Source organism: Thamnophis sirtalis, unplaced genomic scaffold (assembly GCF_051295495.1).
Source record: "Thamnophis sirtalis isolate CommonGarterSnake01/CBP01778 unplaced genomic scaffold, rThaSir2_p1.2 scaffold_1, whole genome shotgun sequence".
NCBI classification, from domain to species: domain Eukaryota; kingdom Metazoa; phylum Chordata; class Lepidosauria; order Squamata; family Natricidae; genus Thamnophis; species Thamnophis sirtalis.
In genome coordinates this window covers 22,039,576-22,057,183 of record NW_028261381.1, presented here as the reverse complement: position 1 = coordinate 22,057,183, position 17,608 = coordinate 22,039,576, and the positions used below count along the sequence as shown (strand labels likewise).

Genomic DNA, 17,608 nt, shown 5'->3' with positions numbered 1-17,608 from the left:
AAAATATTGCCCATTCTGATGAAATTGCTTACAATGGCTACAAGTAAAGATGGTGGCCATTAAGTTTTATCGCAAGCACCTGAGGAACTGTTCACAGGCAATACAAAATGTTCTTTTATTCGCCTAAATTACTGACACTGGCAAATTAAAATGAAGTGGCTACATATGGCAGAAACAATCTTCACATTTACAAATACCCTGAAACATCACTAAATCATAAAAACGAAAGCTGTGGGTTATGTATTATGAATGTTGCCTAATGCATTCCCAGCTCAGTTATTTGTTATAAATTTGTGTACAATGGACAAAATTGCCCATTTATTCTACTGCAGCAATTGCTTTCTGGACTTTTTATTATATCTCCAAATAAGGCATACATTAACCTTTGAAGTGCTAAAAAAATCAGAAAGCCAACAATTTAGTTTCTTACATTTTACTTTTACATTGTCTTATCCATAAATATGAATGTTTTTTCTCCCTTCAACAATACAATATATTACTCTTTTGGATGAAAATTAATATTCAATTCATATAACAGCTATTGAATATAAATATATAACATCATCAAGAGGATTTATGAAAAGTTTTTTAAAGAATTCTATGAATTACCGTGTCCCTGAACATATTTTGCCCAAACCACGTGGAACATTTTAGCATCATTTTTCAATATTAATGTTTTCTTGACTTGGTACTGCTTGGTATTTCACTGGTATAACCTTAGTGCTATGGGAAATGGAATATTACTCACTATGATAGCCAGATTTCTTCTGCATGGCTGTAACAGGACAATCTTTATGAGCCAGAAGTAGCTGTTTCAGCTGTGCCACTTCATTTCTCAGCAGGGTGACTTCATTCTAAATGAAAAAAAAAGCAAGCTGTATTTTAGCTATATTAAATTATATGCATTTCAATCTGAGGTTTACAAGATCCCGAAAAGACACTGTCAGGGTTCTGAGTAATGCACTTTTTGAAAGCAGAACTCTGAGGCAGATAGATTCCTCAAAGAACATGTTTATTGGATACATCATATTGGCACAGCCAGTGAAAACAACACTCTAAAGGTTCCCATGGTTTTCACCTAATTAAGAGTAAAACTCCCACCTCCCAGGTGTTACCTGTCACATTGTCCAATGAATACAGCTGGCAGGCTCCTCTACCAGCCACCTGTTACGATGACCTTGGTTCCCACAGGAAAACTTTTTGTTTTGACTGTTAGCTGGCCTATCTATTCCCCCTCAGGCTTTGTGGCAACTATGAGGGAACACAAGATGGTTTCAGCCACGTTCGCTTCATAGTTGACAGACACAGACACACTTCCAGTACATATAAATACCAAAAAGTTAGTATTTATGAAAAGTGGGATATAAATGGAATGAATAACTGTGACGTTTGTGGCCAGATAACTTCATTTCCATTCCTTTGTTACACAAAGCCACCCAGTCATTTCAAAATGAAATGGGCAGCAAATAAATTTAATAAATAAATAATAAATAAATCACAGTGGGAGTTTACTAATATATCACAAGTTATGATTTTACCTTAACAGTAATCCAGAACCTTTCTTTCATTCACAATTAAACAGATTTCCTACATCTATTAATGAACTTCATTCCACAAGGATCAAAAACATTATTTGCATCTCTTACATCTTTCAATTTCCTCTCAGATTTCAGAGAGGCACAATTTTCATTTATTAGTTCACATTCCTCTTAATTTCAAGTTAATAATGTTTCATGGTCATCACCTGTTGAACCACATATTGATGTCTGCTGTTCATCATGACCTTAATTGAAGCTTACACGCAACATTTTAGTGAGACAGTAAAGTAGGAAAGATGTAGTCTAGGTTATCACTATTAGTTGCACCCATGCCACATGCAGCACTTCTTGCTCACAGTATATTTTGGACTGTATGCCACAAGACAACAGAAACCTTGTTTTATTACCTCATATTTGTGCTAATTTATGTAAGTTAGGTTTTGTAATCCACATATTACTTTATGAGCCTACATATGAACGCATGAATCCCACCAATTAATGAGTATATTCAGTGAAGTGACACAACCATATATGTAACTACTGGTACAACCTCCCTCCCCCCCCCCAATATCTAAATGGTAGACCAGAAGGATATATTCAGAATACATTTTCCCATTTAATTTAAAATAATCTGAAACTCTATTAAAGAATACTATATTCCTACTCCATATGACTCAAATTTTTAATGGTGTCCAACTAAAGCTACAGATCCAGGCTGCAAAATCCAAATGACCCCTAGATGGTAGCAGAGTAGGGGTGTGCAAAATGTTCTCAGCATACAGGATACAGTATAGTGTAAGGAACTGGCAAGTCAGATCAAAACACATATTTTGCCTGAGCATGAACCTGAAATACATTTCAAGCAGGACCTGTTTTGGAATAGGAACAGCAAGGGAAAAAAAATAAGGCCTTCAGGGGCAGCACTTGTGGTATCAGCTTAGGGAAATAATGGAAACAAATATGTTGCGAAGATTGGAGAGGAATGGGCAGGCTGGCTGAATTCAAGTGTGACAAATATGAAGAAAGAAGAAAGGCACTGAGAAAATTACAGGATGAACAGTGAGTGGGTGAGTACTTGAATGTAAACATGTCAAGGGAATAAGAGAAAGAAGGTGCTGAATTTGGTAGGAGGGCAAGAACAATGGCCATGGAGGAACAGAGAAAGGAGAACAATGCCACCGTTGACCCATTGACCCTATAATACCCTTCTGGATTTTGTCTCAGCTGAAACTCTAAACAACTTAAGAAATTGCAGGTTTTGATTTGGCTGTGCAACGTCTTTGTTTTATATATTAAACACACTTTCAGCATGCAATATTTGCTACCATTGGTGATTGTCTGGATTTTGCAGACCAGGCCTGAGGTAGACCCAATTATGCAACAGAATGGATAACAATAAGAAAGTAAAAAGGAAGATTTGACCTATAACTTCGTGATCAGGTTATTTAAATGGCCACCAATATTTATCTATCAATAGATATCAATATACATCTCAGTCATTATTAAGTTATACATAACTGGCTCTTTTTTGTTGTAGTCTTAAATAAAAAATAAATTCCACTGCACAGATTCCAAAACATTTCTGAACCCAAGTTTTTACTTCAATATCGCAAGAGACAGTAAGGCTAGGACAAAAGCAGAATTTTAATTTAATTTCTGTATAATTAAAATTAATAAGTAGTAAAATCATTTCTCTGTATGCATTTAATAATTATCGCCTTAGAAAGTATAATTTGAGGAGAACTTTTACGAAGTTTTGGGAAGCTTTAGGGCAGGGCTGTCAAACTTGTGGCTAGTGGGCCAGATGTGTCACACACTGGCCACGGCCACACCCGGTTTAGCGAAGGGGGGAAAAGTTGTGATATGTCACGTGATGCCGTGAGTTTGACACCCCTGCTTTAGGGCTTCAAGATATATATCCTTGTGATATGTTGAGTTGAACAAATTAGTTTAAGTCCAGGTATCATTGTCAACTATTCCTGAAATAACCAATACTTGTATTTTTACATTTAAATTATATGTAATTATGTTAATTATATTACATAAGCTACTTTGGGAGTAATTTGTCTTGAGAGACAAATTAAATCATTTAAAACAAATATACTATCTCAACAAACTTTTCAGAGCCAACACCTAAAATACCCAGATAATAACCCCAAAAATGTATAGTCTTCTCAATGTTGCCTGAATTCATAGGATAGCCTTTTAAATTCAATAGGAAGAATTAGGATTGTACTGTTTCCTTCATTGCAACTGCTACAGAACAGAACTGAATATTCTACCGTTTCCCCAAAAATAAGACAGGGTCTTATTTTCTTTCCCCCCCCCGAAATAAGTGCTTGGCCTTATTTTCGGGGAGGTCTTATTATTTTTGAGGTGTAGGAGGCAGCGAGCCTGGTCACCTCATGGCTGCTGCTGTGTTGCAATGTTTTTGGGGAGAGCTTATTTTCGGGGGAGGGCTCATTTTAGCGCATGTGCTCAAAAATCAGATTGGACTTATTATCCAGGGAGGTTTTATTTTCAGGGAAATAGGGTAAATTTTATGAATTGTATTGGGAGTGGGAGGGGGGGGGGAGTATCAGACACCTAACCAGCCAAATATCCTACATGACCTGAGTATATTCCAAGAAAATGTCTTGGATTACAGAATGTCCTCTGCAGACTAAAAGATTCTCATGCAGAATAATCTCTACCTGCTGGCTGGGAAATGGCAGAATCTCCCCCCCCCCTTTTCTCGCTGTTAACTATGTAAATAGCCAGTTGGCAGGCTAGGGTAAGTGTGATAGATTCAAGAATGTACATTAAATGAAGAAAAGAGGCAGGAAAACAGTTGGCTCCCTACTGCAACGTAATTGTTGAAGGTAGGGAAAAGTAGTTTTGTCAAGGTAGCGGTTTCTCCCATGTTAAACAGTTAGTTGAATATATCAATCACTGGGCAGTAAGGAAAAACAGGAATAACACCTGAGGCTAAGGGTCCCTGTAGTGCTTTTCCCCCCCTTTTGAAAGTATCAACAGTAGTGAGCACATATAATACACTAATTAACACAAGGGCAGCATTTTTCAGCTTTAAATGATGTGAATGAATTTGCATCTTTGAATGTCATGGGTACAATCACAGATTGACTGTGGTAAACCCATTCATTAAACCAGCTGCCATACCACATATGGTCATCAGGTGATTTGACCTCAAATTGTCTTATCTGCTTATTCATATATTTTTTTTGCAGAATAAACCCTAGTCAATTCACCTGGCTGTTCATCTCAGCCTGGAAACAAAACAAAACTGAATGAGATTTGTTAGAAAATACTCTTCCCATTAATTTAGTTACTATTTTTCACAGTGGCTGTAATGATCCAGGACTCTTGTCTCTGAAGAAGCTGCTAGAGCCGAATCAGTGGAATGTCAGCCTCATGGGGACACCAAGCCAGGGATCACCTGAAGCTGATCACACACCCTATCCGAACATTTGGAGCAATCAATTGATGAGTCTTCATGCCCTCACACTGTTGAGTAGAGTGGAAAGCATTGGAAAGATGCTTAACGAAATGCCTTGTCAAGCAGAGAGAGAACGATCCTATTAAAGATAGCTAGTTGCAGCTACAATTAAAAAGCAGCAACGAAACAAGTTTCTCTGTTGGAAGCAACCATCTGATCTGCTGCTCTGGTGTGTGAGTTCTGTGAATTCTGCTTGTGTAAAACAAGCCCTGAAACTTTGACCTTTGGACTGGATGACAAATCTGTTTTTTGGACTTTGGATTACTTTTCTTATTAACATAACTATTCCAGATAACTGTCTTTCTCAGAGATTCTATGCTGATTTACATTCCTTTCCTTGTGAGCTATTTTATCTACTCAGCCTTGAGTAAATTGCTGTTTTCATCTAGCAACTGTTCGTGTTCGTGTTTAAAACTCAAAACAAAACAGTGGCAGATATTAATAACAAACTTTAACAGAACTGGAGAGTGCAGTTAACCAATATTTTCTTTCTATTGTGAACTATGTAGTCTACCCAAACGCATATTTAGAAGATCTAAATATGCGTTTGGACAGACTATATAGTTGATATTTTCAAAGGGCAAGAGAGGTGTTCATCAATATAATAGTACTTGGTGCTCATTGTTAATTGGTTCTGGGAGGAATGACAAGTACTAAAAACAACAAGTACCAATTTTTTCCCATAAAGAATAATGTAAATAAAGTTAATGTGTTTCCAAACTAAAGTCAATGCTGCTGCCTATCCCCACCACCTGAAACTGGCCGAAAATGTGACATGCTGAGGCGCGGAGGTGGAGATAGGCGGCAGCGGTGATCTCTGCAGCCTGGAACAGCTGAGCAGCGGTATTCCGGGAGGTCAATCCAATCAGTTGCTTGTGCTAAATCAGGCTGTGCTGAAGCTGACCAGGATGTTTGATGCAAGGAGGCAAATTGTTAGGAGGCAGAGGCCGGTGGGTGGGGGCCGATGGGTGGACAGGGTTTCAGCAACATTTGCTCTATAAGGCACACAGACATTTTCACCTACTTTTGGGGAGAGGGGGGGGGGAAGTGTGTCTTATAGACCGAAAAATTGGGACTTGGGTATCTTGCCAGCATCATTCTGTAAGTTCAGCATGCTTTTATGCTGGCTTTTTTTAAAGAATACAGGTAGTGCTCAACTTACAACCATTTGCTTAGTGAAGTTTCAACAGCATTTAAAAAAGTGACTTATGACCGTTTTCACATATACGACCGCTGCATAATCCCCATGGTTATGTGATCAAAATTCAGACATTTGGTAATTGGCCTGCATTTATGATGGTTGCAATGTCCCAGGGTTATGTATAAGTATGATCTTTATTGTCATTGTACTTAAATACAATGAAATTGGTTTTATCCTCACTGGTGCAAAATTGTAACAGAAACGAAAAAAGAAAGAAAAAGAAAAAAAAACTAGCGTATGCATGGCGTGATTGTGGTTGTATTTAAAAGTCTCACAGCCCAAGGATAGAAACTATCTTTAAACCTGTTTGTTCGGCTGGCTGTACTTTGATGCCTTCTGCCTGATGGTAGAAGTGCAAAGAGACACTGACCAGGGTGGGAATCATCTCTGAGTATCTTCCTTACTCTGCTAAAGCTGCGAGATCTGGCAATGTCATCCAGTGGTGTCAGAGGGCAACCAATGGTTTCTTGTGCCGAATTGATCCCTCTCTGTAGTGCCTTCCTATCCGCAGCTGTTAAACCAGCATACCATACTGTAATGCAATATGTGAGGATGTGAGGACGCTTTCTATGGTGGACCGATAGAAAGAGGCCATCAGCCGTTGTTCCACCTGATTTTTTTGCAGGACTCTAAGGAAATGAAGTCTCTGTTGGGCCTTTCCAATCACCAGGGACATGTTGTTTTTCCAGGTGAGATCTTGACTAATAAGCACTCCCAAGTATTTAAAAGAGGAAACCCTCTCCACACAGCCCCCCTCGATATACACTGGGGCAGGTTCCTCTCTGGAAATCTAGCACCATCTCCTTTGTCTTACTAGTATTTAGATGTAAGTTGTTTCTTGAGCACCATGCGGATACCTTCTGGACTTCTTCCCCTCCAGTTATGAGACCCAGCACTGTTGTGTCATCTGCAAACTTTATTATAATGTTGGATGGATCAGAGGATATGCAGTCATATATATATATAGCGAATGTGATCCATTTTTGCGACCAGATTCATTTAACAACTGTGTTACTAATTTAACTGCAGTGATTCCCTTAACTGTGGCACAAAATGTCATAAAATAGGGCAAAGCTCACTTAACTGTCTTGCTTAGCAATGGAAATTTGAGGTTCAATTGTGGTTGGAAGTTGAGGACCACCTGTACAAGTTGCTTGAACACGAGTGCTCTTAACAATGGTTACTATTGCTGTTATATTACTGTTATTATTGTGCGTTAATATTAAGAAATTTCTCAACATGGATGATTGGTTTAGTCTGACAATTTTTTCAGTCCAACTTACAGTATCACTTTCATAATACCCAAAGAAATCAACTCCAAGGAATTATATTGAGTGTATATTTCAAGAAATATTTTCTTCTGGGCCTTACAAAAATGATTACGTCAAAATCTCACGGTATAAAACACCACAAAAAAAATCTATACTGGAAGTATAAGTCAACTTATTATAGCCTAGTTTATCAATTAATGAGAACTAGAATAATAATCTTCTGAACAAAGTAGATGGGATCACCTTTCATGAGCCTAGCAATCAAAATGTGTAGAAAAAGACGGTAACTGCCATTTCCCATCTTGTCCTCTTCTACCTGCCTTTGTGACAGAAAAAAAGGAAGTTGAAATGGTTGTCCAAACTGAGCAGGACACCAGTTGCTCATAGTAGCCTTCTGTAAAATCATGTTCGGCTACTTCGTGACCCGTCAAAACCGCATTCCACAAAAGCGCGGTGGACGAAATCACGTATGTGACGTCATCACAACGCGACGAAAAAGATCGAAAAATTGAAATAAAAATTAAATTACAGCAAGCTGATTCACATAAAGGTAAGCGTTAGGTTAAGGGTTAGGGTTAGGGTTAGGTTAAGGGTTAGCGTTAGGTTAAGGGTTAGCGTTAGGTTTTTCGTTAGGTTAAGGGTTAGGTTTAGGGTTAGGTTAAGGGTTAGGTTTAGGGTTAGGTTTGGGGGGGTTAGGGTAAGGTTTTCGCTTTATTTTTACATTTTTCGATCTTTTTCGTCACGCTGTGATGACGTCACATACGCGCTTTCGTCGACCGCGATTTTGTGGTGGAACCCAGCTACTTTACATCCACTCCTTTCTTATCAACTGAGTTCCGTTCCAACCACCAGGTCATTAACCAAAATGGTTACTAAGTGAACATGTGACACAAAGAGAGAGAGGGGGGGAGGGAGGTTTTTTTTTTTGAAGATTACTGGTTGCTTCTGTCTTATTCAAATAAAGTTCTTGTATACCTACACCAGCATTATCACTCTGGCATGCATTTTTGCCGGGCATACAAAATTTTGTGGTCAATGTGCACACTGGTCAGAATTTTTTTTTTTATTACTATCGTATTTGCAAAAAGTCACTAATTGAGGTAATTTCTAAACAAGGGCTGGGTGTTTATTAGATTCAGGACATATAATTTTTATTAATCAGAGGTTTTTGTTTAGTATCCATTGCTACCATTTGAAGTTGTACTGAAATAAAATATGTAAAGATTAGGCTGGATGCAGATTTCACTACGCTTAATACACCAGAACAGATCTACTGAGATCACTGTTAGTTCAGCTTACTAAGACAGATAAGCAACAGAGTGGCCCGTTTCTACAATTTTATGTTTATTGTTCAAAAATAATTACAATTTTTGATTGACTAAACTTCTTAATAAGAAAATGTAAAATTGCAAGTCAAAAAATCAAAATACCTGTAATTGACCGTTTAGTGAGCTCAGGTCTTCTGCTTTTTTCTCCAAAGACTGGACCCAAACTTTTCTTTTTTGTCTGCATCTTGAAGCAGCTGCTCTATTCCGCTCTAAGAATTTCCGTCTTTTTTCGTCGGGATCTTCATTTGCTGCTCTTCTTCGCCGGCCTCCTGTATTTGGCGTTTGTGGTGCAGGCTGAGCAGGAGAGGCCTAGAGGTACCAGAGTATCACAGCTTGTTACGGCAGATTCTGCATGCTTTTTGATATCCGCTATAAAGTTTAACATTTATTTTGTGAAGGTTCCAGGATTGTTATTAGTGACTCTGTTATTTGAATGTCATGTAAAATAACGGAAACTTATGAATGGGCATGCCTAAAACACTTAAAATATTGGACAATGTGTGAAAGTAATGAAGTCACAGAAAATTTAAAAGTTGTCTACCCCAAAGTGAGAAGACAATTATTGTCTAATGTATAAAACTGTTTTCCAACCTAATATAGTTACACAAAATCACAGTGGAATTAATTTTAATTCATTATCACCTTCGCCCCCAAGACAATAATAAATTTAAAACAGTCCCTTTTAATAATTTAAACAATACAGTCAAAAGACTAACAGAGATACAATAATAAGTGTTTAACAATAATAAATGCAACAATGTTGCACTTACAACGGTGATAAATGCAGTGAAAAGCAGGTAAATTTAAGTTAAGTCACTAAGTCCATCTTCATTTCTGCACCATGAGTACATAGTCAACTATCTTACTTGCTTGTAATTTAGTTGCCATATACTCTGTCCTCTCCTTTTATCTAATTATACCAAGATAAATTGGTTTCCTCTCCATATGATTATGAAATAAAGCATAAAAGAATTATTAAGAATTTTTTCATGTTAGTAAACTTCATCAGATGCTGTTTCCTACCGGTGTTTCAGTAGTAGACGTGGCGGGCTGTTGTAGTGATTGTGGTCGTGCTTCCTCTGACTGAGTTCGAACTAGTCCACTTGTTTGTCCCTTAGTAGTATCTCCATTTGTTACCTGAGAATGCTGCTGGGTCAAAGCAGCTTTTAATCTCTAAAGAGAGGGAGACAAAACCCATACACACTCCATTTACTCAATGATGAATGATGCCCTGCAACAGAAGGCGTAATCAGCAATAAAAAAAATGTAACGTTATGTATACCTACATTTTTATCCAATTTCTACTATAACTTGCTGCCACATTCCAGAGAATTTCATAAGATCACCGAATTCCCAAAATGGGCTTTTCTAAGATCAGAGACTTTGATTAAAAAGCCCTCATATGTAAGTAGAATTCTTTTCACTCAGCATTGCATAAAACCCATAAACTGCCTCCTACCAAGCATTCTGCCATTGGTATCTTAACCTTAAGATAATATACACGTACCCATAATCATATTACAAATTATGTTACAGCATAACAGGCTTACTTGAGACCTCTTACTAAATTTAGTAAACTTAACAGAGGTCTCCATCACTATATTGCACTAGACATATAGAAATATATTGGCAGAGCAAAATCAAACACAGAATTAGTAAGGCTAAAGTGCAGAGATATACACTCAAAATGGACTTATAGCTCCTGCTAAAAGAGCAGGCAGCAGCTGTGGCTAGGAGGGTCTTTGCATCCACCTCTGGGTTGTGTGCCCACTGAACACAATCCTGCATTGGGAGGTGTTGTGAAGTCACTGATGGCCTTGTGACCCCTTGACTGGATTATTGCAATGTGTATATATACTGTGTTTCCCCAAAAATAAGTCAGAGTTTTATTTTCTTTTGTCACCCAAAATATGGCCTGGGCCTTATTATCGGGGGTGGGTGGGGCTTATTGTTTTGGGGTTGCTGGGCAGCTGCTCTCTTGTGAGTGGGCTCCCGAACAGCCAGGCACAGCCTCAGGGGCAAAAGGCTGTGTTGCGCTGTTGCAGAAATGCAACATAGCAACCATGAAGTGATCACACTCACGAGCAGCTGCCTGGCAACCCCCCTCTCCAGCCGGGAAGAGCACCACTCACTGACCTAGTGGTATTCCAAAGGCGGCAAACTGCCTTTGTCCCCCTCTCCAGATTTCCACGGCTTGGCACCTTTGGGATGTAGCGGCGAGTGGTGCTCTGCCTGGCCAGAGGAGGAGGGGTTGTCCAAGGGGCTTATTTTCGGGGGAGGGCTTATAGTTTTGCCCACCCCAAAAATCTGGCATGGCCTTATTTTCAGGACATGTCATATTTTCGGGAAAACATGATATATACTCTCTATTGTTTTATTATGCACTTATGATGTACATTGCCCAGTGTCACTGGTTGGGATGGGCGGCTGTAGAAAAGAAACAATTGCACAAACAAATAAAATACATTTGCAATATATCTGAAATATTAACTGCTATTTAACAGTAAACGATAAAGGTGCTTGCAAAAAAATGCCTCTATCCTCGAAAATAAACCCCTATTACATCTGCCTGAATTGGCTGCACTAGATCACTCCATCATGAGTTCACAGAAACAGTATTATTGTAAAAACAATTTATGAAAAAGTCAGATCCATATTTCATATCTGCCACAAAACCTCATCAGAGTAATAACCTTCCTTCTCCTGGGTGTTATCTTACCATCTGCTACTCTATTACTTATCTTTATTTTGCAACTAATTAACAGCATAATCTTCTAAATTCAGCAAGTTAATTATCATTATTGTGGTCTTTGCAGCATCATCAGTCCTCATGAAGTCTTCCCCCCCCCTCCGAGAATGTATAAAAATGAACTTAAAAAAGGGTCTGCTTCTTTACAGCAGGCTCATTAGGTGTTTGCTTATTAGCTTGGCATGCAGAGAGGCAGGTCAGAAGAATTCCACTGAATATAAGGTCCCATGTGGAGCTTAACTAAGTTAATGTGAGTTTCTGAACATTTGCCAAGCTACCCTCTGTCAATTCTCTGTAGTAACCCCTGCAGAAAACCTACAGGCTACCCACTATATGCTAGGTATTTCTCAGTTTGCCACAAGACATTGCAGAGTTCCAGGGAATGCCACTTAAGAAGAAAAATGTTTTTCTATCACAATAATTCTAATTAAGATTTGTTTCTTTTCCACAATAAATGTTAACTCTTCATTTGCTACAATTCTGATATTTCAGAAACCATGATTATCTTTCATAACTCATTTGATGACATTTGTATATTATTACTTCTAAAGCACCATCTTTTTAGGCAGAGGTGGATTTCACATAATTTTACCACTGGTTTGCGGCGCACTGAAAATGTGATTACGTGTGTGGCCTTATGCGCATGTGCTTTACTCACACATGCATCTTGCATGCATACGCGCAGCTGAGAAAACATTGCTAAATTCGACAGCATAGCGTCGGGGCGGGTCCGGGCCCACTCACAGGTCACCACTACTGGTTTGTCTGAACCGGTCTGAACCGACTGAATACCACCAATGATTTTAGGTGGCAATTTTAAAAATTTAAATGCATGGTATCTCAAGGAGTTTATAGTATAAAATTTAAAAGCTTTTATATTTTCCAGGCTTAGTTACAATATTCAGCATAGTTAGCAATAGCAGTTATAGTTATATACCGCTTCATAGGGCTTTCAGCCCTCTTTAAGCGGTTTACAGAGTCAGCATATTGCCCCCACAGTCTGGGTCCTCATTTCACCCACCTTGGAAGGATGGAAGGCTGAGTCAACCTTGAGCTGGTAGATTTGAACCGCTGAACTGCAGATAGCAGTCAGCTGAAGGGGCCTGCAGTACTGCACCCTAACCACTGCGCCACCTCAGCTCTAATACTTTCTGATTTTACATATTTCTATTTAAAAATATAGATATATCCCTAACACTAATTCCAGTGTTCATCATCTTCCACTGTACAATTATATAAATGTAAACAGGCAGTGGTAGGTTGCTAGCCGGTTTACTACTTCTGCATGCGTAGAAGTGGCCGAGCAGGTGGACGGAGCCTCCCGCCAACACTACGGTTCAGCCAAACTGGGCTGAACTGGGAGCAACCCACCTCTGTAAATAGGTTTCTAGAAGATTTACCCATAATGTATTTTATTAAATGAGAAATATTTTGAAATATTAATCTTTTCTAAATTCAAGTGACAACTCTAAAGTGGTACAAATGTTTTAGTGGCAATTTTTTGCATTAGGTTTTCATTGTAATATTAATATTACATTTTCAAGTAGCAAGAGCTACTAAACTAAAAAAAATCTAAAGCTGCTACAAGTTTATTATTAAAACTAATATTCTACAGTTTCCTAAAGTTCTTGCCAATGTTGAAACCTAATTTAACTTTACACATCTGATTTATATTTATATTTCCTCTTGCATCCTAATAGGGTTAATCTAATTAAGATCAAGCTAGCTAATAACAAAGTAAAAATGTTAAACAGGAAAGGGCAGAATAAAAATAACATTTAAAATATTTAAACATACAATAAATATAGCATTACACTCAAGCAAAATAAACCTTGAACGGTTCAAAAAGGCTAAATGGTCTTAGACTGTATTTTATTAATTTAAAAAAATTCAAAACAGATCATTGATAAAATGTGTCTTAATTCCTTAAATTGGAGAAAATGGGAAGCAAAGTGGAAACTCAATTTTTATAATAATTCAGGAGAAGATTTTCTCCCATATACACTTATAGAGAGCTACCCTTAAAGGGTCCTCAGTTATACATTTAATAATCCAGATAACCTTGTGTAATAACAGGCCTTATTTTCAATAATCAGATTATAAACTGTTGGGAAACAAGAACAGCTTTTTGTGTTTGAAAAACAAGTGAGAACCAGTATTAGTTTTTCACTATTATGCGAAGCTTTCATGAAGCTTTCATCTGTGAAAAATTTAGTGCAAGGCTTTTCCATGTCTTTTTCACTGAAGACACTTGTGCTGGAATTACAATTGAAGTCCAGCCATTTGCAGCTTTGGAAATGTTGATAGCAAAACTGTGTTTTGAGCACTAAGAGCAGGAGTCATACTTCCAAATGGTTTGCACATCCCTTCTAATTAAGGCCAGTGTGTTAATGCTGAACTCTGACCACAGCAGAACCAGATGGATCACAGCTGGGCAACAACACTCTTTGCCAAAACTGATAGCTGAGCATTTAACAAAAAGACTGGATTCAGGGGTTTTCCCAATTCAACTCATTATTTACAGACTCCACAGATGTCTTCATGTATAATAATAAAGCTTTAGTGTCAAAATTTTAAATTTCCCCCCACTTAACTAAACCAAAAAGGGAAAAAATTAAACTGAAATATTTAGGCTGCAATGAATAATCTCTAGCGTATCATCCTAGCAGTCATAGATTTGATCAATTCATGCTTTGATAAAAGTTCCTTAAACTTTGGCAGAAATTTAGACCAGCTTATGAGAAGAATGGGGGGGAAAACCAGTAAACTGGGCTTTGGAAAAGTGTTCCAACTGGTAGGCAGGATTGCTCTGGCAGCCTTTTTGGGCGCAACATCATGGTTTATTTTTGTTTTTAATTCTGTACATTTCAAGCTTCATAAAATATAAATTGCAGTAACGTTTCTTTTTTAAAAAACAGCATTCTGATTGGATATTTATACATCTGAGAACTGTTGCATAGAATACAAAAATATTTTGAAGATTTAATAGAAAATTATTCCGAATTAGGGCAATTGTACAATCTACATTTCTAAAAGTATTCTCCGCACACTTCTTTTACACCAAAATGCTCAATTCAAATATAGGGAAAATGTTTTTTTTTTAAAAATATATAAAATCAAGCATTCTTTATCACATATGGTAATTAATTGCCATTAATTTAATTAGTCAGTTTTGAATAATATACAATATTCAAGTTCATGAAATTCTGGTGAAGAAATCAGGGCAGCAAATAAGATTCAACACCTTGTTTTGTTTTGACTAAGTACAGCTGGAATAATCACAAGTTACACATTCAGTCACTATTGAGTATTTATTCTTCCCAAGAGCAGCTTTGTAAGAAAGAACAGTGAATGATACTATTTTAAAAAGGAAGCACACTAGTATTAGGTATTTTTTGACTACCATGCCTAAAAACCATTTACTTTATAACATTCTTTTGGGAAATATCACAGTTTGTACATACTTGGATGTGTAAGTGATGATTATAATAAATATACCGGCACACGTATTGACGAGCACTTAATTCAAGTTTGAAAAAAGGTACAGATAGTCCTTGACTTATGACCACGATTGAGCCCAACATTTCTGTTGTTACATGAGACAGTTGTTAAGTAAGTTCTGCCTCATTTTATTTTATTATCTTTCTTGCCACAGCTGTTAAGTGACTCACTGCGGTTATTAAGCTAGCAACATAGTTCTTAAGTAGTCTGGCTCCCCCAATGACTTTCCTAATCTGAAAGTCACAAAAGGTGATCACATGTCCCCAGGATGCTGCAACTCTCATAAATATGAGTCAGTTGTCAAGTGTCCAAATTTTGATCATGTAACCAAGGAGATATTGCAATGGTTGTAAATGAGAAAAATGGTCATAAGTCACTTTTTCAGTGCCGTTGTAACTTTGAACAGTCACTAAAAGAATGGTTATAAGGCAAGGACAATCTGTATATTGGCCTTTCTTAGAAGCTTAGTCCTCAACGTGCTAGTTTGGTTCCACCACAAAACCGCGGTAGACAAAAGCGCGGTCGACGAAAGCGCGTATGTGACGTCATCACAGCGCAACGAAAAAGATCGAAAAATGTAAAAATAAAGCGAAAACCTTACCCTACCCCCCCAAACCTAACCCTAAACCTAACCCTAACACTTAACCTAACCCTAAACCTAACCCTTAACCTAACGAAAAACCTAACGCTAACCCTTAACCTAACGCTAAACGTAACACTAACGCTCTAAACCTAACCCTAACCCTTCACCTAACCCTAACCCTAACCCTTACCTTTATGTGAATCGGCTTGCTGTAATTTAATTTTTATTTCAATTTTTCGATCTTTTTCGTCGTGCTGTGATGACGTCACATACGCGCTTTCGTCGACCGCGCTTTTGTGGAACGCGGTTTTGACGGGTCACGGCTAGTTTAAATTCTTTTATCCCCTTTTGAATGTTCTTCTCACTTAAGTTTCTTGGTTTGTGTGGATGTGCGTTACTTTTTCAAATCAGGCAGAATTTAGAAGTATACTAATGACCTCTCTGCTGTTTGTGTGTTGTGTAATTAGTCCTATTATATAAGAGAACACACCTACTATTGTTACTATTATTAGTAAGTAGGAACGTAAACAAAGTGCACTGGTAAACAGTACTCTTAGTCAAGACATTTTATTCCCTTGCTTCCCACTTTTTAATGTTCTAAAGGCTTATGTTGTTAATATTCATCTCCTTCACTCTTAGCATTTTAAAATATAAATCTGCATACATATTTTCAAACCTGCTGATTATCTTTCCTCTTGTGTATGGCCTGTGTTGATTTGGCTACAAGAAACAAAGAACTATAATTGCTTATCATTATACATGCAATATAGACAATTAAAAATTACAATAAAATAATTTATGCACTATGTGAAGTTAAGTAACAAAGGTTTGAATTATAACTTCAAAGGAACATGACTTTCTAGTTTCTCATGAATAATTTCATTTTTGTAAGTACAGTAGACTACTAACTGTAGTCACATTGGCTACTCTGAAATTATATGGCTACCATTAAATTTTGCAGGAATCCCATCCACTTTGATCATTTCCAAATGTAATACCTGCGGTATTATAATCAAATGATCAGTTTATTCAATCTCTAAAAGTAATAATGAACATCTAAGTTTAGGAAAAGAATCAGTTATTCTGCAAACTATGTTTACAAAACATAGAAACTATGGAATTCAATGCTATCAAGGGTGATGATGGCTGCTACTTTCAAAACTCTTAAAAGGAGAATCGTGCTATCAATGACCACAAGTCTTAAAGCTTCAGAATGCCTTAAATACCAACTACAGCAAAGAAATAGGAGCAAAGGAAGTGTATTGCTCTCCAGTCTATATTTGTCAATTTCCTGACTGCATGTAGGCACTCATAACTCTAACCTAGCAGGCACTTACATTTAAACTATATATATTCATGCAGCTGAGAAAAAAACAGAAACTACAATATATTTTACCTCAAGTTATACAAATGTTGAGCTGGTCATGGAATTATTTGAGTTGAATTTGAATTTATTGCAGTCACTCACCAATGCACACTAACAAAAATAGATAAGAATTAACACTTTCTACACTAAAAACAAATAACAATAAAATGAACTCACAACAATGAATGGCTAAATCAGAAACATTGCCTCAACTGTAGTTTTAATTTTTAAACTACCAATTTTTCAGCCACAGTGGTTGATAAAATTATTATTTTTATCAGGAATTGTGTGGGGGCTACATTAATTTTCTCCAAATATATAAATTACAATACAATATTACATTTAAATATGTAAATTGTGATCCAGTTTTCATGTTTCCATCAACAAAATGTGAACAGTCATTTGAGTGGGATTCAGTTTGGACAAATCAACCCTCAACTGGGGGGGGGGTAACATTAATTCATCTTGGACTGTCAACAGGTCAGTTTGTTCTATGTGTCACTAATGTGTTTTAATGCCTGGAATTTTTCTTTAAATCTTCTACTTATGTCCCAAAGGTGCTTTTTCAAGTGGCA

General features: G+C 37.3%; 1 protein-coding gene across 6 annotated transcripts in view; it reads right to left on the bottom strand.

Moving 5' to 3' along the window:
* ATF2 (activating transcription factor 2) overlaps positions 1-17,608 on the bottom strand; it is a 50,725-nt gene that overhangs the window by 10,480 nt on the left and 22,637 nt on the right. For 5 of the 6 annotated variants that reach the window (XM_087708809.1, XM_087708787.1, XM_087708797.1 and 2 more), the window contains 3 exons: positions 9,858-10,007; positions 8,937-9,143; positions 749-854 (listed from right to left, as the gene is read on the bottom strand). In XM_087708809.1, the coding sequence (XP_087564935.1) occupies positions 749-854; positions 8,937-9,143; positions 9,858-10,007 (463 nt within the window). Of the gene's footprint in view, positions 1-748; positions 855-7,745; positions 7,827-8,936; positions 9,144-9,857; positions 10,008-17,608 lie in introns of those variants that run through there. The other variant, XM_087708824.1, reaches the window with a different exon arrangement.